General features: G+C 32.3%; 5 protein-coding genes across 8 annotated transcripts; 2 read left to right on the top strand and 3 right to left on the bottom strand.

The window, feature by feature from the left end:
• Positions 1 to 145: 145 nt before the first annotated feature.
• On the bottom strand, positions 146 to 10,164 carry LOC128386135 (phospholipase D2-like). 2 transcript variants are annotated; one of them, XM_053345120.1, is made up of 7 exons: positions 9,092 to 10,164; positions 8,745 to 8,971; positions 8,244 to 8,403; positions 7,986 to 8,133; positions 7,243 to 7,486; positions 4,887 to 6,209; positions 146 to 4,158 (listed from the first exon to the last, which is right to left on the bottom strand). In XM_053345120.1, exons 2-7 carry the CDS (start codon positions 8,754 to 8,756, stop codon positions 2,581 to 2,583), a joined length of 3,465 nt encoding a protein of 1,154 aa, XP_053201095.1. In that variant the 5' UTR covers positions 8,757 to 8,971; positions 9,092 to 10,164; the 3' UTR covers positions 146 to 2,580. The 2 variants fall into 2 exon arrangements, with proteins under 2 accessions (XP_053201095.1, XP_053201096.1); XM_053345121.1 differs by having other exon boundaries at positions 9,853 to 10,164.
• A 2,392-nt stretch (positions 10,165 to 12,556) lies between these two features.
• LOC128386146 (uncharacterized) lies at positions 12,557 to 15,851 on the top strand. Of its 3 annotated transcripts, none has more exons than XM_053345135.1 (5): positions 12,557 to 12,680; positions 13,277 to 13,640; positions 13,746 to 14,126; positions 14,205 to 14,243; positions 14,336 to 15,851. In XM_053345135.1, the coding sequence occupies exons 2-5, from the start codon at positions 13,424 to 13,426 to the stop codon at positions 14,830 to 14,832; spliced, it is 1,134 nt and encodes a 377-aa protein (XP_053201110.1). In that variant the 5' UTR covers positions 12,557 to 12,680; positions 13,277 to 13,423; the 3' UTR covers positions 14,833 to 15,851. The 3 variants fall into 3 exon arrangements, with proteins under 3 accessions (XP_053201110.1, XP_053201111.1, XP_053201109.1); XM_053345134.1 differs by having other exon boundaries at positions 12,586 to 12,965; positions 13,218 to 13,640; XM_053345136.1 differs by lacking the exon at positions 14,205 to 14,243 and having other exon boundaries at positions 12,583 to 12,965; positions 13,218 to 13,640.
• A 1,333-nt stretch (positions 15,852 to 17,184) lies between these two features.
• Positions 17,185 to 19,266, bottom strand: LOC128386140 (acetylcholinesterase-like). Its single transcript, XM_053345126.1, is given in 2 exon segments — positions 17,185 to 17,913; positions 17,916 to 19,266. Coding segments are annotated over 2 exon segments (1,671 nt in total). The 5' UTR covers positions 19,129 to 19,266; the 3' UTR covers positions 17,185 to 17,455.
• Positions 19,267 to 19,373: 107 nt separating this feature from the next.
• LOC128386143 (proton-coupled folate transporter-like) lies at positions 19,374 to 21,236 on the bottom strand. The gene has a single exon (XM_053345131.1). It carries the CDS (start codon positions 21,011 to 21,013, stop codon positions 19,505 to 19,507), a length of 1,509 nt encoding a protein of 502 aa, XP_053201106.1. The 5' UTR covers positions 21,014 to 21,236; the 3' UTR covers positions 19,374 to 19,504.
• A 366-nt stretch (positions 21,237 to 21,602) lies between these two features.
• Positions 21,603 to 25,332, top strand: LOC128386145 (protein Wnt-7b-like). Its single transcript, XM_053345133.1, has 4 exons — positions 21,603 to 22,809; positions 23,921 to 24,198; positions 24,280 to 24,777; positions 24,846 to 25,332. Exons 1-3 carry the CDS (start codon positions 22,356 to 22,358, stop codon positions 24,733 to 24,735), a joined length of 1,188 nt encoding a protein of 395 aa, XP_053201108.1. The 5' UTR covers positions 21,603 to 22,355; the 3' UTR covers positions 24,736 to 24,777; positions 24,846 to 25,332.
• Positions 25,333 to 25,516: the final 184 nt, after the last annotated feature.

Genomic DNA, 25,516 nt, shown 5'->3' with positions numbered 1-25,516 from the left:
GTTAGAGGATAATTTAATTTATCCTTTCGATCTCATTTTCTTAGTTAATGTCAATAGTGTTGGTCATCTTTTTGGACAATCGACTTGTCTTTAAATCCTCTCCTTCAAGTTTTCCCTTGGCAATTAAACTTGAGAGCAACAATAATTTTCACATGATTACAATTAAAAAAAATCATCTCTATTTTTCACCAGAGATAATTAGTTGACTATTTAAATGGATAACCATTATTATGAGAACCTAAGATTATACAATTTGCTTTGATTGGCAATCAACTTGATTGTTGGTATACATAAGACAAGGGATAAAGGGATAAGATGACAATGATTAAAATAATACAAAAAGGACGAGAGAGTTGATTGCAATCAGATTGATTGTTAAAAGATGAAAACCATCAAAATACAATTAATTTGCATGTTAATCAGTTGTAGTTGTGATTATAAATAAAACGGTGTTTCCAAAGATTTGGCATCAAGATGCTAATAAAAAAAGGCAAAATTCAGAATATCATGGAACAGGAAATAGTATTAACACATGAATTTGTATTGATTGGGAAGAGGAAAAAATAAATAAATCAACAAATGATTTTACAATGGAAATTATTATATCTTGAATATTGAACAGATATTCAACTGTCTTGAATGTCTCCCTTTGGATGGATGATGACAGTCTCACGATTTGATTTCTTTTCTTCTTCCTCTTTATCATCTTTGGTTCATGTAACACTTATGGATTCCTGTGAATATGTGACTGAGCAAATATCATTTTTTGAAATTATTTTATGAAACAATTGGAAATCAAGAGAGATAAACCAATGAGGCAATATTGAAACACGTCGAGTCCAAATGTCAAAGCAGGACCAAAGATACCAGATGATGATTGATGAGATCACTAAGTGTTATTAGTTGATTGTATCCGTTTGTTTTTTCATCACCATCATCATCAGCAATGATTGTTTTTCCATCTCTTTCTTTTCTTTCTTTTTCCCTTTTGTTTTGATTTTGCTTTCACTTTGATGACATTGGTTCGTGAAAAAAAAGAGTCCAGAGAAAATTGTATCCAAGATAATTGTCTAGTATTAAAAGTCAATTGATTCTCAGTCAACCATTGGTGTGATTTTTTTTCTTTCGTTTTTGTGTCATCCTCTTCGAGTACATTGTATATAAATCGCAAAATCCATGATTATTTCAGTTAGATTTCCAATCATCAAGTTGTTACTCAAATAATCATCAACAGCAACAACTGCTTAAGGCTATTATGCATTGTGAATTTACAGAGTACAAAAAGGTACATTGACTTATAGCGTGATGATTATGTGATTTTCCTTCAATAAAAAGTTAATTCTTGAATCTTTTTTTCTTCTCCTTCCCTATTTAGGATAAAAATGCTTGACCAGAGTAAAAGTTGCAAAAACAAGGCAAAAGGAAGATTGGGAGTGGGAGTGGGAAGGATAAATCGAGAAAAAGTAGGATATTAGAAGATATTTAGGAATGGATTTGAAAGGCAGTAATATCACTGATATTATATCATCAACAGTAGCATTAACAGCAAATGTCATGAGTGAAAACATAGTAAAAAGTAATTTCAGTTCAAGAAGGTTTAGTTGATTTGATTTGATTTTTTCTCCATCATCATCAGCTTCATCTTTCTGACTGACTCCAAGTTTTTTTTTGTTTCTCCATCGAATCATCTTTCTGTTTCAAACTGTATGAAATATTTTCTCAGTATTTTGACTATAAGATTTTCTCTTTTCTCCTTTGACATGGCTTGACTTTTTATCATCATCATCACAGGTTTCTGATCTTTGGTAAAAGGAAATGCAAGTGAGAACAGGCAGGAAAAAAAAGAAACCAAATCAGATGCAATTGCAACTAGAATCAGCAGAAACAGCAGCAGGATGAGAAAAAATATAATCACAGTCAAGTAATCATCAAGATGAGATGACCTGAGATGAAGGGGTCACTTATGCTTAACGAGAAGTCGTGGAGATGGAGATTGTTTTACTTTTTTTCTTCTCTTCCTTCTTGATTTCTCTCAACTCTTCCTTTCATTTCTCATGGATTCTTGATCTGTGATTTTTTTTCCATCTCCAAACGGTTCCTGAGAATACTCTCTTTTTTTTTCTTCCTCAGAATTCTTATCCTTTGCATCTATGGTCGATTCTTGGAAAGGAAGGAGAAATGATCTGAGGATGAAAATGATTATCATCAGTTGGATGGATTGACTTTGATTCCAAATACATATAATGTACAATGTATCTTGCTAGGGATTTTTTTCTTCTCATCTTAAGAATCATCTTGATCTCCTTTGGTTCACTCGTTTTTTTCTCGTGGTCATTTTATCATGAGATTTTCTTCTTATTATTGTTGCTGATCAATCTGCTGCCATTTCCTTATACCATTTATTAGATGATGAATATATTTTAGATCTTCTAACATGATAAATATTAGATATATTTCTCACTGTTGACTTGACAAGTTTGTATTTGATTAATCATTATATTAATATATAGAGTTTTTATCACAGGAAAATTTTGTTAGTTAATTTGATTAGTTGTCCATGAATATAAAGTCCAATTATTGTTAGGTCCAAACTGTTGAGGGCACGAGTGATGCTTTGGTCCCTGGACTAGGCTCAAGATTTTCATCTTTCAAAAAGTTGAAAGGAAAACAAACAAGATGACCTTTAATTTGATCAATTTTGGTTCTAGCAAGTTCGATATTTGTATCGACAAGCCAAAGTGTTGCTTTCCGTTGTCTTAATTGTTCATAATTGTGAACTTCATCTGAAGGTATAACACCAAATACTTGGTCATAAATTTCAGTATTTTTGTGGGCAATTTTTAGCCAAGTATCAAAATAAAATGCATCCGAAATGGGGTCACGAACATCGATTCGTGATGATTTAGATCCACTTTTAATCTGTAAACAACCAAGATGTTCACGGAATAGATATCGACGAAGTGATCCAATAAATTTACCGCATTCATAAGGTTCACCATTCATTAAACCATCTTCCATCTCGGTGTCACGGATAACACAAGCGACCTCACTATCTCGAGATCCCGTTAGACTGCGATCGTTTATATTAGATGAACCAATAAGTGCTACTCGGTCATCAGCTAATATAATTTTACTGTGAACATAAATCAACTCGGTAACAGGTTTACCATTAAGTTCATCGTGATTTCTTAAAGAGAGAAACGAAATGTATTTTGTTGTATCACCAATTTCTCGTTGCAATCGTTGAAGAAGAGCATCATTACCACGACAAATTGATTTTAAATTCCAGTGAGTAATTACTTCTAAATTAACGCCCGTTGATGTGCCCAATTCGCCTTCGAACGCTGGTAGTAAGGGAATAATGATAAAAACTCGGAAAGTTTCATTAGCTCGATAAGCTCTGATTATCCGTCTCACCAAAGCTTCACCAACTTCATTAATCACTTCTCGTGGATACTTTTTCAATCCTCCGGATCTGGTGATGAAAAATTGATTCTCAATGTAAATATAATGACGAGAATTGTCAATTATGTCAATATATGCCTCGTAAATTGATGATTCTGTAAACTTGGTTCCGGTTGACCAGTCGGAAACACTTCGAACCAATTGACATTCAGCTCGGAAACTGCAAAGAACTTGTTGCTGATCATTAGTCTGATTTAATTGATTTTGAACATCAGTCTCAGCTGATGATGAAAACGATGATATTGTTGCGTATAAAGGTTCATCTTCCGTCGATTTTGATGGCATGTTAAGATCATTAGTCGATTTAGGGCATAACCAGTCATATTTTGAGTGAAATTGGGCCTTTTGACATTTGGTAAAATTCCAACGTTCGATGAAATGTCTTGCGACGTCCCGAGCTGCATTACCTTCGACCACCATACCAACATCATGCCAAGGCATTCGAGGCGTTTTTCGCCGATCAATACTGTCCTCGAAGGGCCTATTAAAATCACAAGGATCTTTGGCAATAAAATTACAATAATCTTTACCAATCCAAAGTTTATTCCCACCAGAGAGATTGGTCAATCCAAGTTCACTCGGGGTTCGCCTCAGGGCAACTTTCTTTTCAGTCTCGGAAAGTTCAATATCATCAAGAGAATCTAAAGATGAAGTTCTACGAATTATTGTGTGACGTCGAAATTTTTTCAAATTCTATCCAATAAACATTTTCAAAGGTCGAACATGATATCATTGTGAAGATGGTTGAATTTTTTTCCATGTTGTTATTTAATAAGAGAAGAATAAGATTAAGAAAAATAAGATTAGAGGAAAACTAAGCAAGATTATTTTACAAAGTGAAATTAATTGTTATCATAGATAGTAAAAGACAATTCAATTGGATAATTAGTTTCAATTACAATGTGATTTCTATCTTTCAAGTGATTCTGTTTTTTTTATCATTTCTAAATAATAGGTTAGCCTCAAGACAAGAGAAGAAAAAAAAGTTCAATGAGACTGGAAAAAAATAGTTAGCAGGGTATTCGAGAAGAATAAGAATGATTTTGGAAGGAAAAAGTCATTGAGAGAAAAATTTACAATCCTTTCAAGTTTAATTTTGTCCTAAGTAGATTAGATTCACTGAAATGTCAAGAGAATTGAGAATTTTTTATTTTCTCTCTCTCTCTCTCTCTCTCTCTCTCTCTCTCTTGTACAATATCAAAAAATTCTGAGGAAAGATATCAAGAGGAAGAAGATTATTTCATGGAACAAATTGTATAAAATCTTCAGAGTTCTGGTTATTATCCTCATGCTACAATTTCTATTAGGTTCATAAGATTGAAATATGTCTACACTTATTTCTTAGAAGATCATTAATCGTTGATTAATTCAGATAATAAAGAGAGAGAAAAATGTATTTGTATTCAATAGGAACAACTTACAGCGACAACACGATTTAGCGTTTGTGAACTAACAGTTGGACGTTGATTACTGTTATCGTTGGTATTACTTGGATTACAATTGTTATTGTTACCATTTGGCTCTATTTCATTGCTCTTTAATCTTGACTCATTGTCTTTTAATCCAGAGACTAGAAAACTGACCGAGTTTTTGAATGGTTTATCAACACCTTTGGCTTGATTTTCTTTGTGCTTTGCATTCATTAAGGCACAAGTTACACTGAATAAAGTTGGATTATCACTTTTACCAACAACTTTTTTATTTGTTTCACCATTTTTATTGATTTCTTTAACACTATCACTTGATTTATCACTTTTAAAGTCACTATTACTTGAGATGTCGCCTAAATCGGTGAGACGATGTTGATATGTATCCCAACGTCCATAACAAAGGTCAATACCTGAAACAAATGCTATTTGCTGGTCGATAACAATAACTTTCTCATGGTGAGACCAGAAAATTGTTGCTCCTTTGACGATGTCAGGGTGACGGAGAATCTTGATATTTGGGTGTAGGCCCATGAGAATTTTTTTCGTATATAAGCTGCTTATTTGCAGGGCAAGTTCGATCTCTTTGTAAACAAGAATATAAACAGCTACTCCTTGTGAGGCTTTTCGAGATAAAATGATGTCCAGTCTCCATGTATCACCATGAATTACTGGTCTTTTCATATAGATTTCTGGACTTAACCACCAACCAGTGATGAAAATTTCTTCTTTCGCTGATTCTAACGCTGCGGCAACTGCTTCGAAATATGAAACACCATCGACGAACCATTGACAGGGTGTATTAGGACGTAAAGGTGCAAATGATTCGTATCTATTGGGTTGGGTGTAATCCTTACCCAGAGTAGCTGCAGTTCGGTTAATAGTCTCACTCCAATCAGATGCAAGTCTTTTGGTCCAACATCTAATATCAAGATCTCGAGATAAATTAGTTATTCGAACTGAGTACAAATCGCCAGTAACTTTGGGATCGTAAATTGCACTGAATAGACGATCCATGAGGAGGACACAGCGAATTGAACCGGTAGTGGGATGTAAATAGGCAATAAATGAATCTTTTAAGAGTAACCAACGTTTCCGTTGGGTCATGGCCATGGTTGAGAAAATATATTTGGCACGAATACAACAATTGACCATAGTGTGACCACCATCTTTTTTCTGGACAAATGATTCCAACCCTTTATGTCCAAGTTGATTAACAAATGATAGTCGTGAGATCTCAAGGAAATTAAGGGTTGACTCGTGTTCACGAAATCCTTGAATAGATAGCAGTGCGTTTAAATACTCTTCCAGCATTTTCTGATAACCATTTCATCACCAATTAGTTGATGTAATAATAATTAAACCAATAGGGAAAAACGAAGCATGAAATTAGAAAAGAAATAAATAAATAGTAAAAAAATTAATTAGAATGAAATTAAAGAAATAAAACTTAATTGAGAGGGTTAAACGTTAGTGGAACTAAACAATTAAAATAATTACAATTGAATTGGTACATTGAACTTCAATTGCATATCAATTGTAATATCAATTTCTATGAATTTACTCAACATAAACATGATTAACTTATTCATTTGATAAGTTAACCAAACAAATTCATCAGTTAATGGTAACAATCGTAAACATTAAGTGAAAATAGTTAATTACTATCAAGTAATAGTTGTACCATTTGTAGCATTAAAATAAGTCGTTAAACTTTAAGTTAATTGTACAATTTAAGGTTGATTTTTTCAATAGTGAATAAGATTAAGTGGTAAGTTAGTGTTGGATAAATTGAAAGAGTTGGATATTGATGTTAGATGGAAAATGATTAAACTGATTGAATAGTGAGAAGTCCTGATAGATTTGTTAACAAATTGTTCTCAATCAAAAGATGCTCAAAGGTTTTCAGATGATTATTATTATAAATTGATTTTCTTGCCAGTGACTAACAACAATTTACCAATAAATCATAAGTTTTGTTTCATTCTGCTGTCTGTTTATCAACTTGAGTGTTACTATTACTAGGGAAGTGTATAAAATGCTATTGGAGATGGAAACGTCTGTCAATAATCAAGAGATTGACACGAAGTTAACAAAACATCATTGGACCCAATTGATAAATTGATTGTCTCTCAACTGATGAGATATATAAATAAATATACTCTCTGTTCATTTGATTGTAACATGAAAAATATTGAGTACCAAGGTTAAATTCAATTACATGTTGAAAGTAAGAATAAGCGATTAGGCTTTTGTATGTTGAATAGGATGATGCGATTTCATAATAATATGTAATTAACAATTATTTGTGATGGAATGATTTCCATTGCAAATGATAAATTAAACTCACTGGTCGATTGCGAAGCTCTTCAGGTGCTAAAAATGTATCAGGTTTGAATGAGATTTCAGGTAATCCTTTCCTGGTTCCACTTGTATCCATAACACTACGACGTTTGACACTTTTACCTCTCGAAGATAATGGTAAGGATAAAGTTGCTAGAAAAAGTTTCAACTGTTGATGTAAATAGAGAAAATTACTGTGCTTTTTACGAATAATCCAGGTAAATGGTCCATGATTTAGTTCATAACTGTATCTGTAAGGGGAAAAAAGTGAAACCAGACATGGAACAAATTAGAAGATGAAATTAACTAGTTTAATTGTGGCAATAAATCAAGCGATTATTGTTTTTGATCGGTTGTATTAATAAATTAACTTCTTTTTACTTGTGTTGATATTTATTTCTCATATTTATCAAGGTCCGAGCAAAATTTATTGGGGTAGAGTTAATTGCGATTAGTTCATGATTCTTTTAATGAATGTTTTTATTCATACTAATCGATTTTATGATAAATATATTTTAATTGTCAATCTGACATTTCTAGATTCAATCCACGATTTTGATTGATAATCTGAGACTCATCTTTACACGAGACACACAATTTGCACAGAAAACTGAGCTTGAATTGATTAAAAATGGAATTCAAATTTACTATCAACTTAATTCCCATATTAATCAAGTTAATCTAGCGCAATTTAAAATATGATTCAGTTAATTTTTTCTAATACATTTGCTTGGATCTTCAACTACTTACAAGTATTGGTCGATATAATGGGAATTTGGTGCCTCGGTGGTTTCGATGAACTTCGCACTGATAGGAACTTCTGGAATTAATGTTGGCTCAGAAGGAAGATAAAAAGCCGTTGGCACTGAATGAATCCTCGTGAAAGGAATCAAATTATCTGAAATTTGACGGATGAATAAAGAAGAAGGATAAAATGAGATGGAAGGAAATTAATCTTTCTTCCTGAAATAGATATAAGATGAGAGAAAAGATATGAATTTTTCTTACCTGTTTTATTAGGCGATTCATCGAAAGATTGATTCTCAAGTTGACCTAAGGGTATATCAACGAAACCTTTGTTGACCGTACCAGAAACACTGGCCTGATCTACATCAGACTCATTCATGATACAGGTTTTACTTGAACTAAGAATCGATGACCAACTTTTCTGTTAATGATTCAAAGAAGAAGAAATAAACTAATTAGCTGAATCCAATGGAAGAAAGTATCAGATGGTTGATAGAAAATGAGATGATAAGCATTGGAAATGAGCTTGAACAACAATCAAAGTGAGAACAATGAATGAGAAAGAAAAACAATAACGGTCATGATAATATTGTAGTTCAAGATGAAGATGCTGATAAAATTCAACTGAATCACTTAATTTTCACATTTTGCTTTGAGTTGGATTAGATGATTATCACAATTGAACAACAAAATTCACAATGAGATGAAACAGAAAGGGGATGAAGCAAAACATAATTAAGACAATTGTAATTAGTGAATCACCTTGGATTTCATGTTGACAGTTAAATAGTCACAAAAACCACAAAAAATACTAATTAATAACCAAGAGAAAAGAGAGATTGAGATCCAAATTAGTGTAAAGGTAAAGGTGACTGGTTAGTGGTTGAGAACAAGTATCATCATAACGAAAACATGGATTGTGATGAATTTGTTTCCTCTTTTTTTGGTAGAAAATCCAAATTGATTAGACATTAAATCCACTACTGTGCCTGTAAAACAGAAGAAAAAAGAACAAAATAAAAGGGGAAAGATAATAAGATTAGTAAAAAGAGAAAAAACAAAGTAACATAATTAACTAGAGAAAAGAACAAAAAAACCATTAAAATTACACTTTTGATTCACTGAGAGATTAACATGGGAACAGAAGGCGAAGAAAAAAAGAGTCAACAAGTCTATCTGATGGAAAGAATTGAGGTTATTTCGTATTTTTAGCAATTAGAGACACAACTGGTGATGCGAACAAATTAACAAAGATTATGAAGATGGAAGGAGAAGAAAAAAGAAAATATTCCAAATAGAAAAAAAAAGTTCGACAAAAAGAATTTTTGCTTTTTGGTTTTCTCTTTTCTTTTTTGATCCTTTTGATTATAATGTTATTAATTCTATTGGTCGTTCATTAGCTTAACCAGGAAAAACATGATTTCCACTATTGGCAAATTTATGGAAAACCTTGAATTTTGGAATACAAGTGAAAGAGAAGGAGGAAGTTGATGGTGATGATGTTAATTCGGTTGTTGATTCAATTAAACACAAGAGAAAAGTGATTACAATCAAGAGAAACTGGTTAACACAATGTGGATAACAAATGAGAAATATGGTGATGTGTCAGTTATATTAATCTCTATGAATGATTAATTAATTAATTTGATTGGTTATTGTTGTTTTGTTTTCTTCTATTAGTTGATGATGATGATAATTGTTGTTGGTGTCAATTGATGATCTTGATTCCAGTGGAAAATAAATAATCACAATCACTGATAGTTAACTAAATAATATCACAACTGTTATTTTTTCTATTCCATTTCAAGGTAAAATTAATAGTGAATCAAGATTTTCACTTTACTGGTTTGTAATCAAGAGTAACACTCACACACAATTAAATTATTGAAATGTTGATCCCGTTGATTTGATGGGTTAATTTAAATAAATTATTCCAAATTGTAATTGTATTGACATGAAGGTGAAGAGACAAACAGATTAACACTAATTGTAAACAACAATGAGAAGAGAAAATGAAATTCAAAATGGCGAACGGGAAAAAGACACAATTCAAATGAAGAAATTTAATCCAATTGTTGGTTATTTAGAATTTATTAATTTACCTTAACCGTGATTTAGATTGTAAAGTAATTAAGGAAACCATTTGAAGACGAAAATGAAAGTAACTCAATTTTTTTTTTCATGGAAAAGTATAAACAACAAGTTACACGTGAGAAGAACAAAAAGAAAGAGAAAAAGAAAGAGAAAAATATTATTTTTTTTTCGTTTTCTCTTTTACTTGTTAACCGATTTGTTGATTGTTTACCTTTTTTTTTCTTTTCTTAATTTGGTTTTTTTCTTAATTGTTTTGATTTTTTCTCTTTTAATTTACTTAATTTACTAATTGCAAGTCTCACCAATTTGGAATAATTTAATTCTAATCAGTGGTTAACTTTAAATTGTCTTTAAATTAGAAATTTAATTTCTCTGTGTAGGTGAACAAGTGATTGTTTGGTTTTCCTTTTTAATTTTTTTTTCTTCAATTGATTAAATTTAATTTTCTATTCTTCTTATTGATTAATTCAAATTACTTATGTAAGTTACCTGTTAATTAACCTTAGTAATCAACGATCAGTGATTAGGTTAATTTTTTGTGCGTTTTCATTGACATCAACATGATTCTTATATTTGGTGATTTGCTTTTGGTGTTTCCCTTTGTTGATTTCAAATATTATGTTTTACTTTGTTGATTAATTTGATTTAGCTAATTAACTTTTATTTTATTTAATCATTTTCGTGTTTATCCTTGTGCTACAGTCTGTTAATTAATAATCAGCTGATTGATGATTCATTTCAACAATTAAACTTGATTATCAACAAGTTAAATGTGATCGACCTGATTTTTGATTGTCATTTTTATTTTGTTTTTCCAATTGCTTACTGATTGTCAACTTAATTGTTAATCATTGTCTCATTGAGAGCGAACAGTTGATTTACAATTTGATTGGCAACCAGATAGAAGAAAAAAAAACAATTAGAATAATAATAATTAGCTTAACTATTTCACGTCAGCTTAATTGTTGATTGATTCAGATTATCACATAATCTAAATTTGAAACAAGTTTAATTGTTGAAAGATTTTTAATTGCGAACTTATAATAATCAACAAATTCGCAGGGTTGATGATTTAATAAATAATCAACTTGTCGTTTGACATTGATTATCAAGGTGAACTCCAAATGATTCATTCATTAATTATAATTAATCAACTAATCGGATGATAAGTTTCTCAGTTTTTTCCAAGTTACATTTTGAGTAGAGATTAAATTTAATCATTGAATCAGAAATCTAATTATAATCAATAGTTTCCAATGAATTGATTAGCAAAGAAAAAAAAAGTTGATTAAATTTTCCACAATAAATTAACTTTCAACTTTCGTTAATTGTGATTGAATAGTAAGTTAATCAACCGTTAGATGGCGAGACTACAGAATTTGAGTTCTCATGACAACATCGCCATCTCTTGATGGGAAATGTAAACAGTTAATCAACTATTTTTAATTAGATTAACCAATGGCTTCTAATTGACTGGAATTTAAATCGATTTGGCTTGAAAAAGCTAAAGATAATCATTGGATGATTAGCTAATTTCACAGCCGATCGATTGAGAAACTTTTAATTCAATTGAATGAAGAGATAGTAACCAGATAGAAACTATTTTCCAAATTAGTTATCAAAGGGTAAATTCTCATGATAATCAATTTAAACTCGAATGATAATCTTGATTAAGAAGAGATATTTGTCACTCTCTCTCTCTGTGTCTCGTTCTCTGTCAAGAAATAGATAAAAGTATCAACACATTAATTAGTATTGATTAGGAGGAGAAAATTCTCCATGATGTTTGTAATGGAAATGAACTGATTCTTTCATCTTTCCTATTGAGTATAAAATTCCAATGGTTAATGACCAGTCTTTGGATGATTTTGATTGGCGATTTTTCATCATTTTCCTCTTCCTGATCATCCCTGCTCCATGTAACACTTTTGGATTCCTTTTAAATGTGGTAATAGTAATTGAGGAAAACAGTGAATTCCAAATGGTGGTTTACAGTTTTAATGGGTGTTGACCAAAAGATGGAAGAAGAGAGATGATGATGAACAGCTTAATGAGAGAGAGAGAACAAGAAAGGAAGAAGAAGATAGAAAATAGAAAGAGAGAGAAAGGGAAATGGATGTTAAAGAGATGAAGAGAAAGAGTGAGAGTTAAAAAGTGATTAAGCTCTTTTACCAATTTATTTACTCTCTTCGCCTCCTTTTCCTCTTCCACCGCGGATTGGAGGGAAATCAAACAAAGAACAAAAATCTTTCTGTCTTCTCTCTCTCTCTCTCTTCCATTCATAAAATTGTCTCTCTCTCTCTAACTGTTAATTCCCAATTACAACAAGACAGAAGGCAAGGAAACAGAAGATAAAATAATTGAGAGACAATTAACCGTTCAACTGTGTTACTATATTGCAATCGAATAGAAAAAAGGTTTACATTGATTCTAATAGAAAAAAAATGTTCTTTTTCGAGATGTAATGACTAATCGGTCCCTTTTTTAATTGAGAATAGAAAAAGAAACAACCAAATTGAGGGAACAGAATTAAAATTGATTGTTGGCCGCATGTTTTTCTTTCTTTAATTGGTGTTTCTTTTCAATTAATTGTAATTTAATTGGGTAATTATATCATTCGTTTGGAATATTTTATCCATTTTTAATTGGAATTCACTTTTAATCTACATTAAGTCTATTCTAAATTAATTCAACTCTTTATTTTTTTTGTTCTCTTCTTTAATTTTTCATTTATCTTTCTCTTTCTTTTCTTTCCTTCTCTCTCTTTCTCTTTTACCTCCTCTGCCTCTGTGTGATTTTTTTTCTCTCTTCACAACAACAATATCAACAACTGCTAACTTTGAATCTCTTTCTCTCTCTGTGTCTCTTTTTTGTACTCACTAAATCTCTGTAAGTGTTTTTTTGCCTTTCTCTCATTTCTCTTTCTCCTTTTTTTTAATATTACCTATTGTTTGTGTCTTTTGTTGTCATCTTGCTCTTCATTTCACTCTCTCTCTCTCTCTTTCTCACTCACTCACTCTTCTATTTTCAGTCAAATTGATTCACTTTTTACCTTCATGTGTCCGTTGTTTTTATTTTATTAATTTGTATCTTTGTGTTTTCTTTTTTTTTTTGTATATCAATTCTCACATGGTTTTTTAGTTTGTCCTCTTCTCCTGTGTGTTTGACTTTCCTTGGTCTCGCCTGTGTCTCTTCAATAGTGATATTGGATTTAGATTATCACTTTGCTGCATTTCACTTAACCCTCCGCTCGTACCGGTTAACTTTTTTTCTTTTTTCAAAAATCTCCATTTAAATCTATCACCATTGATTCCAACAGTGACTGTAGTTATACCAATTATAATCAAATGGGTGACGATGAAGGTGGACATCATTCCCAAGGATCTTCCATCAAACCAACTATTGAAAGAGGTGCGAGTTGGTCTTACAGTGAGACAAGAATTTTACTCTCCTTATGGGGACAAGATCTGGTACAAAGACAGTTAACTAATTCTAAAAGAACTCGCCATGTTTGGGAAAAGATCGCTGAAAGAATAAAAGAACATGGCTACGAGCGAACAGCAGGTAAATTTTTCTCTCAGTCATCTTAATCTTTCCTCTCCAATATTATGATCATCTATCAACCCTTTACTTATCCTCTTCTTCTTTCAAATTATTTTACTCCTACAGATCAAGTTAGAACACGGGTTTTCAATATGATAGCTGAATATCGAAGGATTTTGAAAAATCCTACAGCAGAAAGGAAGAAAAAATGTATATTTTTTGATGCTCTACATAAAATTTATCAAGCTAAAGATGCCAATGGAGTTAAGGCTGCACTTAACTATGATGATGATTATGACCTAGAACCACTTGATCTGGGACCTGATGATGGTATGGACGGCGATGATCGTGTGGACAGCGGTGAGGAGGGCGATGATCTATTCTCATATACCATGTCCCCTAATTCTAATGGAGTCAGTGAAAGACAAGGAACCTCCACTAATTACAGGGAACCTTCTGCATCTACTTCTACGCATAATTTGGACAAATCTAGAAATCTTGATCATGGTAAGTTGAAGCTTTTTCCAAAGTAATCTAAATTGTTGAATCTCTTGATTTAACACAATTTTTCTGGTCTATTTAAAGATGATGAAGACGACGAATTACCTCATACAAGTCGGGAAGGTATGTTTATATAAGCATTTAATTTATTAGTATTAATCATTTGTCTCAATAAATTGATTACTGATGTAATTTTTTTTCTTTTTATTCTTTAGATTCGGGTAACCCTGCAAAAAGACTTAGATCCGATTCAAATCCTTCTGCATTCTATCAACATTCTTCTAATGGTAATCAAGCTAATGCAAATTACGAAGCACCTCCAACAGCTTCGGCTCTTCTTATTGACAGAATATTCAAACACTTGACCAAAGAGACCGAAGTGATGCGCGAATGGATTAGCTTGGAAAAAGAACGCTTCGAACGTGAAGCTAGTCGACGAAAAGAGGAGAATGAACGAGAAGAGAGAAGAGAAAAGGCTTTTCTCGATACGCTTATGAAAATGCAAGAGCACACATTCAAACTTCTTTCATGCTTTAATGCTGATAAAAGTCCTACCCCTAAATCTAACTCAGCATCAGAGACTTCGACAACTTATATGAATGAAACTACACCACCACCAACATCAACAACCACACCAATACCACAAAGAAGTTATTCTGGAACCAGGTCTACCACCAAACAACAACAACAACAACAACATATGCTATGTTAAAATGAAGCAAATTTTTGAAACCATAAAGAAACACTTCCTCCACGATGAATCAACTTAATCCTGATGGCGATTTATATACAAACCTTTCATCATTATTGCAAAGGAACCAAACATTACGTTGGACTGAGTTATCCCATCTCAATCGGAAGGTTTAAAGAGACAAAAAGCTGTGACCTTTCACAATCAAAGGATGAAATCTTCTACCTCTCTCTCTCTCTATCTCTCAAGAAACTCGAAGATTACCTAAGCATCACAACCAGCGACATTTGTTTTCAACTAATTAGTTGTCACTATTAATACCACAAGTAATCTAACTTCTATTCTTTTGCAAATAACCTCACTTCTCTATTCCTTTCCAATGATACCTCTCAACTAACTGTAGTTTTCATCATCCACACAATGGATTCCACAATTACCTTGCTTTTCTTCCCTTCTCACTCTTTTCGTTCATCGTAAACACTGAATTTTATTTATTACAACACATCCATTTCTCTATGTAGTATAATCATTTGACTTTTTCCTTTCAAGAGCTCAGTTTCATTCACGACAAACCATAAACACAAATACACTACACACAATCATGTCTTCATATTTTCCGTCGATCAAAAATACTCTCATTTCTTTGTGCTCTCCATCTCTCTCTCTCTCTCTCTCTCTCTCTCTTTATCTTCACCTTTAATCATTTTTTTCTTTTCACTTAAACATTTTGCCATTAATTTTTTTTTCTAAAAGTGATGATTTCCATGTTTCCATTGGAATGACGAATTATTTTCTAATTCTTACAGCCACCACACTCGTTTTTTTTTCGTTTAACTAAATCTTCTGTTCCTCGAATGATTTCCTTCAAGTTTCTCATCATGGAAATTATCATCATCAACATCATCATCATCACCTTTTTTGTCCTCCTTAATCATTTTTGTTTTCAACTTTCACCTTCTAACATGAAAACTAAAACGATAAACAAACAAAACACAAAAATCCAATAACAATAATATTAATTCAATTAAAGGAAAAACAAAGAGAATTAATTTATTTCCATTCCCAATAGACTGTCCAAACCTCTAAGACAATTTAAAAGAAACTACAATTAAGACTAATCTTTAATTACCGAGCTTATCAACTCTCGACAATCAATTTAATTAGTCAACAATCCAACTTGTTTAACAGCCAATTGTCAACATCTCAAACAATCAAAGTCAATTGATAAACACCAACAATCAGGCAGCAACAATTTAGATGAAGTTTATCATCTTAAAGATGATTTTCACAATTAACTAATAGCCAAATGGTTCAAGCATTTAATTAACTTTTACAACTTGAACAAAATTGAAATTGATCATGTTAATTGTTAATTGTTAAAGGTTGAGCTTTTTTTTTAATTGTCCTTCGTTTTTGTTGATCAAAATTTCAACCATTGTCAAGTTAATTACTGATGATCAGCACTGAAAATTAATCAAGGAAAGAAAAAGCAGAAAATCAAGTTAATCATTTCTCTTTCTCAATTAATTGTCAAAACCTTGACTATTCAAGTTTATTGATTGTTGTAACATACGAATTATGTTGATTAACATAATCAACAAACAATTAAACAAAATGAAGCCTTGGAAATGAATGAGAGATGGGAACAGATGAATCAAGAACTGTTGACACAATTAAATTTAAACCAATTAACTTAAGAAGATGAATCAAGTTAATTGTGATGATTAACTTAATTCTGTGTTTATTGAACTTTTTTCAATTCAAATTAACGGAAAATTTTATTAAATTGTTTTCCTTTTTTTGATTGCTATTAATAGTTTATTGATCTGTTGATTTCCTAATTACAATCCGCTTAATTAGCTTAATTGTTTGGGTGTATGAAAATTACATTGGTAATTAATTGCTTGTCTAATTGTGAACCTTGATTTTTGTTCATTTCCGCAATTTTAATCACTAACAGTTGAATTATTGATTAAAAGTCAATCCTTTTCATTAATTGTGATTGTTTAATCATTTAATTGTTTCTGTTTTCAATATTGATTGTAATATTTAATGAATACAGTTAATTGAGCGTTGAAAGAAATTAACTTATTGATTTAATTGTAAAGTGAAAAAGTTGCAAAAAACAATCAATTGATTGTTGTTAATTTTTCAATCTCCTCTTGAACACAACGATTATTGATTAACTGAACACTTTTATCAAATTGATTGTTTATCTAATCAAAACAATTACCATGAGAAACAATCTAATCATTTTTACTTTTGATAGTTAATTGTTGTCAGAAAATGAATTAAATTAAAATGTTTCATCATAGAAATTGGTAAATAAGCAACATGAGACATTTGAATGATGAAATTAATTCAATTTCTCAATTAAGTTAATCACTTAGTCTTTAATTACTGCTGAAGTATTGATCGATCTACAAATCTACTGGTCAGTTGAATTGGTCAAGGAAAGACAAGTGAGAGCTGAAATCGAGTATTTAATTAGTGTACTGATCACATTTGAAGTTTAATTGTGGTAAAAAACCAGTGGAATTGTCGTAACTTCATCAACAATCAAATGTTTCTATTGATTAACAGAATTAGAGACACAATTTAGTTGATTGTCTAGCGAAAGTGAGCAAATGGTTCCTTCTAATTATCAGAATTTATCTCCATAGATAATTTTCTTCCAGGTTTGACAGTAAAAATATCGATCGTCGAACTTGGTTGAACCAATTTGTTTCGATGGATCGATTTCCAGTTGATGAGGTAAAATTTGTCCCGTCGATGCTTGGATAATATAAGGTGACCAGTCCAGTTTACCTTCGTGGACAAATTGTTTCCATATCGAGATGATTTGTTCAGTTTGTTTAACATCTTCTGGGGTCATTTTATTGCGAACCATCAAGGGAAAACCAAACACATAGACGAGGTCAAGTGCGTGTCGAGGTCCAAATTTATTGTTGAAAATTAATTGCGGCTCCATATCGCTGAAGGTTGGACTTGAATAAGTATATTCGAGGGTCCAGATCTTGTTTGTTTGGGAAGCTTTTTCGGCAAACCATATTGACGGACAACGGAAATAAAGGTCACCCAATGCTCGGACAATCGCTTTTGTGATTCAAATGAATTAGATTGATTCAGTAAACCGGAATAATAAGTTTCGTCTATTATGGCCGCTGCTTCGGCTGAGGTAAAATGCGTAATTGTCCCGTTGAGAATCTCTCGAAAATCTTGTGGTCCCTCGTACATTATATGCTGAAGTATTACTGAGCCTTCATCTTTCATGGAGGTCACTAGAATCGGAAATCCGGACGGAAATGAACCGGCCACTAGACGTTCATCTGCATGAGATTGTGAGAAATCACCTTTGTTTACAAGGCAAGAAGGTGTTGCTTGAATTTGATCGGATTCCGCTTCTTGGTCCATGTAAGCGGTCATCAAACTCTCGGGTGATACTGACCTGAGGCACGATAATACCTCAGGGTTTGATAGACTTTCGATTGTGTCATTAACAGTACAACCAACAACTTGGGCTAATTTAACTGTTCGAGATAGAGCAACATCGATTTTCTCATTTAGATTGGTACGAACGGCTCCACTTTGTAAGATCACCTGATGGAAAAGTGGTCGACTTTGAGGTCTCATAAAGTGTAATGAAACCGAAATTGATCCAGCAGATTCACCTGAAAGTGTCACCCTGTTTGGATCACCACCAAAGTATCTAATGTTATCTGAGATCCATTCAAGAGCAAGAGCTTGATCCTCCAAAGGTAAATTACCTGGTGCCTCATCTGAATTGGTGAATAGACAACCAAAAACACCAAGACGATATCTCATAGTGACCACAACAAAATCACCCAAAGCTGAAAGTATCTCACCATCAGCGATACGAGGGTCTCTCGAACCATCCAAAATAAAAGCACCACCGTGAATATAAACAAGAACGGGCTTCAAATTACTCGGGTCAAGATTAATCACCGGAGACCAGATCGTCAATGTTAAACAATCTTCCGTTTCGGTAACATTGAAAGGAGAATCGAGCTTTATAAACTTGACCGGCATCGAGTAGCACGCTTTTCCTTGTCGATTTGCTTTGAAAATCTCTTCAGATTTTCGAGTAATCGGAATGGGCCGACGGAAACGGTTCTCACCCACGGGAGGCTCTGCATAGGGAATATTATAAAACGCGTTCACTTTGACCCCTTGGACGGTTTTCTGAACACCCTTGATGGGACCAGTGGCTATTGTGACAATCGGATCAGCGCAATAAACATTGTGGAAACAAATGAGAGCACAAAATGTAACAATTAACGTGTTAATTATGATCATGGTTGCAGAGTAATTAATGAGCACACAAAGCAACTTGTTGGTAACATAAACCAAATAGACAATTAATCAATTGCTGCTCTTTTTCATCAGATTAACTTGATGTCCTTGCGATTAAGACAAGGTTTCTAAATTGTGGAAACTGGAAAGACGAGTAAATTAAATTAGACAGAAACAAAATAGAAGCAGAGATTAAATCAATTGTGACGCAATTAAAAGGAAATTGTAATAAAAAAAAGCTCAATTAGTTGACTACAGAAAAGAATTGGTTAACTGGTCACAATTAACCGATTCTCAGAATTTAATTATTGTTGTTTGTATGAGTTTGAAATTCAACTGTGGTTACAGTTGATTAGAAAATTGTTTCATCAGCAATTAGTTAATTTTTGAGTGTTAATAGTTTTTCAATTTCCTCTTGAACACATTGATCGTTAGCTAATTCAATACTTTTATCAAAGCGATTGTGTTGATTAGATAAACAATTAACATGAGAAATTGTCTCATCTTTATTACTATTGATCATTTGGTTGTTGATTGTTGTTGTTGTCGTCGGGAAATTAATTAAATCAAAATATTTAATCATGAAAATTGTGAATGGTATAGTTGATATGATGCTTAGAATGATAAAAATTAATCCAGGAAATTGTGATGAACTGTAATGATAAACTAAACTCGCTAATTGCGATCCAATTAAGAAGGTAAAATTTGATAATAGTCCAAGGAAAGCAAATGCTTTGCCCTTTTCATTTGTATCGACAGTTTTTGAGACGATTGACCTCAAAGAGGGTAAAGTTAATTCTGAAAAAATGAACCCAAAGGAAGATGCAAAAGTTGTAAAAGTTTCTTTGGTCAGTCCAAGGAAGATCAGACCAACAGTTCGAGAGGCGAATCCAAGAGTTGCCATGAGATCGTCGTTAATTAACTTGGGATAAACTCGTTGGACAGTTGGAACTAAAATGAGTAATGTAAACCCACCAATCAGATAATTAGCCGATTGTAAGTAACCATAAAGATCTGATGTCCATCTTAAAGGGTCATTTCGTAGGAAAACGTAAAGAATTGAAAATCTTGCATGGGAAATGAGATTTGCAAGGAAAATACAACTGACCACTGTGAGTAGCCATGTACGTTTAAAGGGTTGGTCAGGTCGAGGGTGAAATATTGTCCAGAAAACTGTTGCCATGTGAGATAATCTGAATAGTCCCTTGACCGTTGGCGAGTCTGTTGTTGATTTTGATTCCTTGAGGTAACAAAGTACATAGATAAATAAACTACTATGAATAAGGAGTAAAACTGTGAATCCAATGGACAGAGAGGAGGAAAATAGCTTGACCATTGTACTGCCCGTTGAGAAACCGATTGCACTTCCCAAGTAAAGCATTGATTGCATTGTGGTCATCGCTTTGGTCCTTTCTTGGACACTGGTTATATCAGCTGTGTACCCGAAACAGTTTGCAATTAGACTTGATGATGATCCAGAGATACCAGAGACTAATCCAGCCAAATAGATTAACCAAATTAAATTGTGATCAAGTGTAATCCAGAAAATTATGCAAAGACATTGAGCCAAAATGGAGGACAAAAGGGCAAACATTATCGGTAATCGTCTTCCATAATAATCTGACCAAGAGCCGGTGAACAGAGTGGCCAGTGAACAGCAAATGGACAGGAAAAAGTTGTAATTTCTCATTGAAATTGTCACATCGTCTTTGATTAGAGCTGAAACATTGGGAGATTTTGGTGACTCACAAATGGATGGGTCAGTTAGATTGGTCAATGAAAGACAATGGGACGTTGAAACTGAATATTGAATCAAAGTGTATTCACAGTTAATTGCTGCAATAAAGAGTAAAATCAAAGGCTCAACGCTTATTGAGAAATTGATCATTTTTAATCAAATTTAATTACCAACAAGATAAACAGATTTATCATCCTACTAATTTAATAAAGAAACAAATTTTCCTGGTTAATTGTCAATTAGAAACGCTGAGAACCATTGTAACAATCAAAATAGATTCAAAGTTAATTCATAGTTAACTTTTTATTGTGACTTGAAAAATTAACTGTCACAATTAAGTCAACACAATGATTAATGTTCAAGTAATTTGTTCATTGATTAATATTGATAATTACTCTGATTATCATCACTTATTTTACTTATTTGTTTTAAATCAATCAATCAACCACCTCCCCCAATGTGATTTAATTTAATTACCGTAATCAAAGGGGTTTAGTTTTAATCAGACACTTAAGATGATTTAATTTTCCGTTATCATTACAATTAATTTGCACTGACAATTAAGATGCACTGATAATAATGTGCGTTACAATTTAAAAGTTTCGGTTTCCATGGTTATTTAATTGTAATTACACTTGAAACCAGTTAGTTATTTATAACAATTAACTCAATTTCTCAGCTTGACCCAAGCTACAATTCACACTTATCTTCAACTCGACTGGTCAGTTAAACTTCAGGTAAACTCCGCCTTAATTTCAATCACCTGGTTAAACTTTTTTTGCTTCAACTTAAATTAGTTTGATGAAAGTTCAATTCTGTTAAATATGATTAATATTCATGTGTAACAATTACAACAATTAACCAATTGATTTATTAACCTAAGGCCTAAGATCTTAATCATTACTTTTCAAGGTAATTCATCAAACAATCAACTAATCAACAGGAAATCAATAAAAACAAAACTTTTACCAAACAGTTTAAGTAACATTATTAAAGTGAAACATTTACTAATCATCTTTTAATTGTTGTAAGTTTCCTGTTTTAATTGTGTGTGTGATTTATTGTTACTATTGTTAATCATCAAGTTCCACTAATAATAATAATTGATAATCTACATTTTCTTAATCATCATAATAATCTCATTGATAAAGAGTCAGTTTTGTTTCTTCAAGAGTTTTCATTGTTTTCACAATTGAATTAAATTAATCTTCTGGTTAATTACAATTAGTTAATCATAATAATTATAATTAACATCATCATCATCTTGGTAGATGAAGAAATTGATAATTGTCTTTATTTTTTTTTCTCAGTCTCTTAACTTTATCAACTAATCTGGATGAACAATAAGTAAATGACTTTCTTGGGTTAAGTGATTCTCAATTTGATTTAAATTGTTTTCCAACAACAAACTGATCATATTGTCAAACTCTAATCATCCACCAAACAATCAACTAATTGTGTTCATTATTAGAATATCAATTCTATCAGCAAAATGGTTAACTCAATCTTCAAGTTTTCTCCAAGAAATTCTTATATCTTTTCATCAGAATCATCAAAAAGTTCATCTTACTCTGAGTTCCCATCTTCTTGTTTCTCTCACGCAAATCGGTCATCATCTTCATCTTCATCATCATCATCATCATCATCATGTTTCTCTTACAATTTATATATTAATTCATTAATTTTGTTACTATTAATCAATTGCTGGTCGATTGCTGATGGATTAAGATTCCGCCGGTTAACAAGTATCCCCGAGATTTGTGCCAATGTGAACGGATTAACTGAAGACCAGCTAATCGCTTGTCGTGAACAATCACAGGCAGTTCTTGGAGTGTCCGAGGGGACACGTAAGGGAATCACCGAGTGTCAACAACAATTCAAACACGAACGTTGGAATTGTACTCCCGACGCAAACGGCAACATGTTCAACAAAATACTCCAACGAGGTAAGACAATCAAAGCTTGAGATGAACAAAAATAAAGAAGCAAAAGAAAAATAGTCCAAAACAATCAACTAATCAGTGAAACACGATAATCAAGCTTATTGTAAACAGAGCAATTTAATCATCAACAGTATCATTATTATCATGATTATCTTTCAAATCAATTGCAAGAGAGATACAAGTAGTGATGGCGATCATTTTAATGGGCTACTTATCAAGAAAACTGGCCTTTGAAAGGTCAATGATCAATTTGTTTCAATTCTTTATGGAGCTTGAAAGTTATTACAACAATTGAAGTTCGGGAAATAAGTTTGAGGTCACTTTTTGTAATCATAATCATGATAATCTTCCCAATTGAATTGAAACCCCAGCGAAAAGGATGTAAATCATTTACTCGACCTAAATAATAATACGAATCTTCAATTTCTTTCTATTAATATTTCTCATCATCTTAATCAACCATTTACATTAATCACTGATCCTCATCTTAACTATTCAATGATTATCCTCATCACTTATTTCTGATGTAATAATTTATTCACTTTATTGTCTTTGTTAATCTTATTATTCACAATTCAAGTATTTCCAGTATCTCGTTGATCAAATTTAACTTAATTGTCAATTGATTGTTGACTTTTCTTATTGTTTTCCCTATTGTTTTACTCAACTAATTAATCAATCAACTCATCAACATGACTAATCATCAAACCACTAATAGTAACAATTCAGTTTATTATTTTATATTTACACCTTAATTGTTGTATTGTTATTGTAAATAATTTTCTTAAACAAAAGAAAGTTGTTATCACCAATTACAACAATTAAAAAGTTACAATAAGAAGCAATTAACTTGATGTGATTATTATATTAAGACAATAGTGACTATTAGGCAGATCTTGCAAATCTTAATCAAATTATTATCTTGTTAATCAAGAGTTAATTGTTAAAACTAATCAACAGTTTCTATTAGAGTGTAACAGTTGATCACATAGTCCATTCGTCTTAATTGTTTTCTGAGCTGATTGTTGGTTTCAAGTAACCAATTAATTGTTCTTCAAATGATTGACAATTAGTGTCATCTGTATTGATCAAAGTTTTCCTTTAATTGTTACAGGGAGTCAAGAAACTGCGTTTTTTTATGCAATCACGAGCTCTGGGGTGGTTCATACATTGAGTAAATCCTGTGCCAGTGGGAATATAACTGATTGCGCTTGCAGTAGGCGGATGGAGGGCACCGGCGGGTGGGAATGGGGTGGCTGCTCTGATAACATTGAATATGCAATGAGTTTCGCTAAGAAATTTGTTGATTCACCGGAAGAGCAAGTCCTCAAACGGAAACCAAATGACCCAGAGGCAATAATGAATCTGCACAATAATCAAGCCGGAAGATTGGTAATTAAACTTGAACCAATTCAAATGTAACGATAATAGTGTTTGATTCAATTTCTAATTCACTTTCTAATTTAACCTTAGGCTGTTTACCGTAAAATGGTAACAAAATGTCGATGCCATGGTATTTCTGGTTCTTGTGAGGTGAAAACATGTTGGCGAGTTTTACCCAAATTCTCAGAAATTGGAAATGACCTGAAACAAAAGTACGAGAAATCTGTGCGAATGAAGCGACACACAAAGCGACGTAAAGGTCGTAAAGTTGAACAATCGGTAAACGAAGATGATTTAGTTTATATTCGTAAATCTCCCAATTATTGTAACAACGATGCTCGATTGGGTATTTTGGGAACTTCGGGTCGAGTTTGTAATAAGACCTCAAACGGGCCCGATTCGTGTGAACACTTATGCTGTGGAAGAGGTTATAACATCCAAAGGGTACTAAAAGAAGGTCTCTGTAACTGCCGATTCCGTTGGTGTTGTGAGGTCATTTGTGAACAATGTCAACCCAAAGAAGATTATATTTATACCTGCAAGTAAAGTTTACCTGAGTATCTAGATGGCAACAGATTATTCTGACTTGTAAGTTACATTTTCTTACCCTAAGAAGACAATTAACTAATCAATGGAAAACATTTCCTACTTTCCAGAATTTATTATCACGGATTAATGTTCAAATGGAACAGGATTCCCAATCGATTAGAACCAAAGCAAAACGAAAATCAATCAATTGACTCAATAATGGTTATCGATTTCGTCCTTTCCTGGACACTGGTAATATCCGAACTGTACTCAAAACAATTAAACGACACGATGATTGAGAGATACCCGATATCAGGATCAATTGTTACCTGTACACAACGACAGGTAAACGCTGTATATTAAAGGATCATCATATTAACTTATCTACTAGTATTTAATGCAAAGACTTGTACAAATTAAAACTTAATTATTCAGTTGAAATCATGGAAATACAATCAACTGGATTGAATCAATTTAATAATAAAAATTATTTTCGTTATTTGATTTGATCAAATTGAGACGAAATTGTATCATAATTGAATTAGTGGTCTAATTAAGGAGGAGTAAAAGTGATCATCTGAATGATTGTAGTTCGGTCTGGTTGATTTAATTTAATTGTCTTCGATTGTACCTTTTTCTAGGAAATTGTGAGTTAATCAATTGTTACTCGGTGCTGTAAATTGTCAGCTAATTGTCAAGTTCTCAACTCAATCGATAAAGATTCTGTCAATGATTTATTGGAAACTCTGAGCTAAATAAAACTTATCAAGAATCAGAATTGATTATTTACCATATTTAC

The sequence above is a fragment of the Panonychus citri genome, unplaced genomic scaffold (assembly GCF_014898815.1).
Source record: "Panonychus citri isolate SS breed McGregor unplaced genomic scaffold, ASM1489881v1 Contig00063, whole genome shotgun sequence".
NCBI lineage: Eukaryota > Metazoa > Arthropoda > Arachnida > Trombidiformes > Tetranychidae > Panonychus > Panonychus citri.
The sequence above is the reverse complement of the archived record's forward strand: the minus strand, read 5'-3'. Positions and strand labels throughout refer to the sequence as shown.

Excerpts from the sequence above, each read along its gene's own strand:
- LOC128386145 (XM_053345133.1), top strand. The coding sequence starts at position 22,356 with ATGGTTAACTCAATCTTCAAGTTTTCTCCAAGAAATTCTTATATCTTT. Across the intron at positions 22,810-23,920 it reads CAACAAAATACTCCAACGAG|GGAGTCAAGAAACTGCGTTT; the intron begins GTAAGACAATCA and ends TAATTGTTACAG. Across the intron at positions 24,199-24,279 it reads ATAATCAAGCCGGAAGATTG|GCTGTTTACCGTAAAATGGT; the intron begins GTAATTAAACTT and ends ATTTAACCTTAG.
- LOC128386143 (XM_053345131.1), bottom strand. The coding sequence starts at position 21,013 with ATGATCAATTTCTCAATAAGCGTTGAGCCTTTGATTTTACTCTTTATT.
- LOC128386135 (XM_053345120.1), bottom strand. Across the intron at positions 8,134-8,243 it reads TGAATCGCCTAATAAAACAG|ATAATTTGATTCCTTTCACG; the intron begins GTAAGAAAAATT and ends GTCAAATTTCAG. Across the intron at positions 6,210-7,242 it reads AAGAGCTTCGCAATCGACCA|AAAATGCTGGAAGAGTATTT; the intron begins GTGAGTTTAATT and ends AATGGTTATCAG.
- LOC128386146 (XM_053345135.1), top strand. The coding sequence starts at position 13,424 with ATGGGTGACGATGAAGGTGGACATCATTCCCAAGGATCTTCCATCAAA. Across the intron at positions 13,641-13,745 it reads TGGCTACGAGCGAACAGCAG|ATCAAGTTAGAACACGGGTT; the intron begins GTAAATTTTTCT and ends TTACTCCTACAG. Across the intron at positions 14,127-14,204 it reads ATCTAGAAATCTTGATCATG|ATGATGAAGACGACGAATTA; the intron begins GTAAGTTGAAGC and ends GTCTATTTAAAG.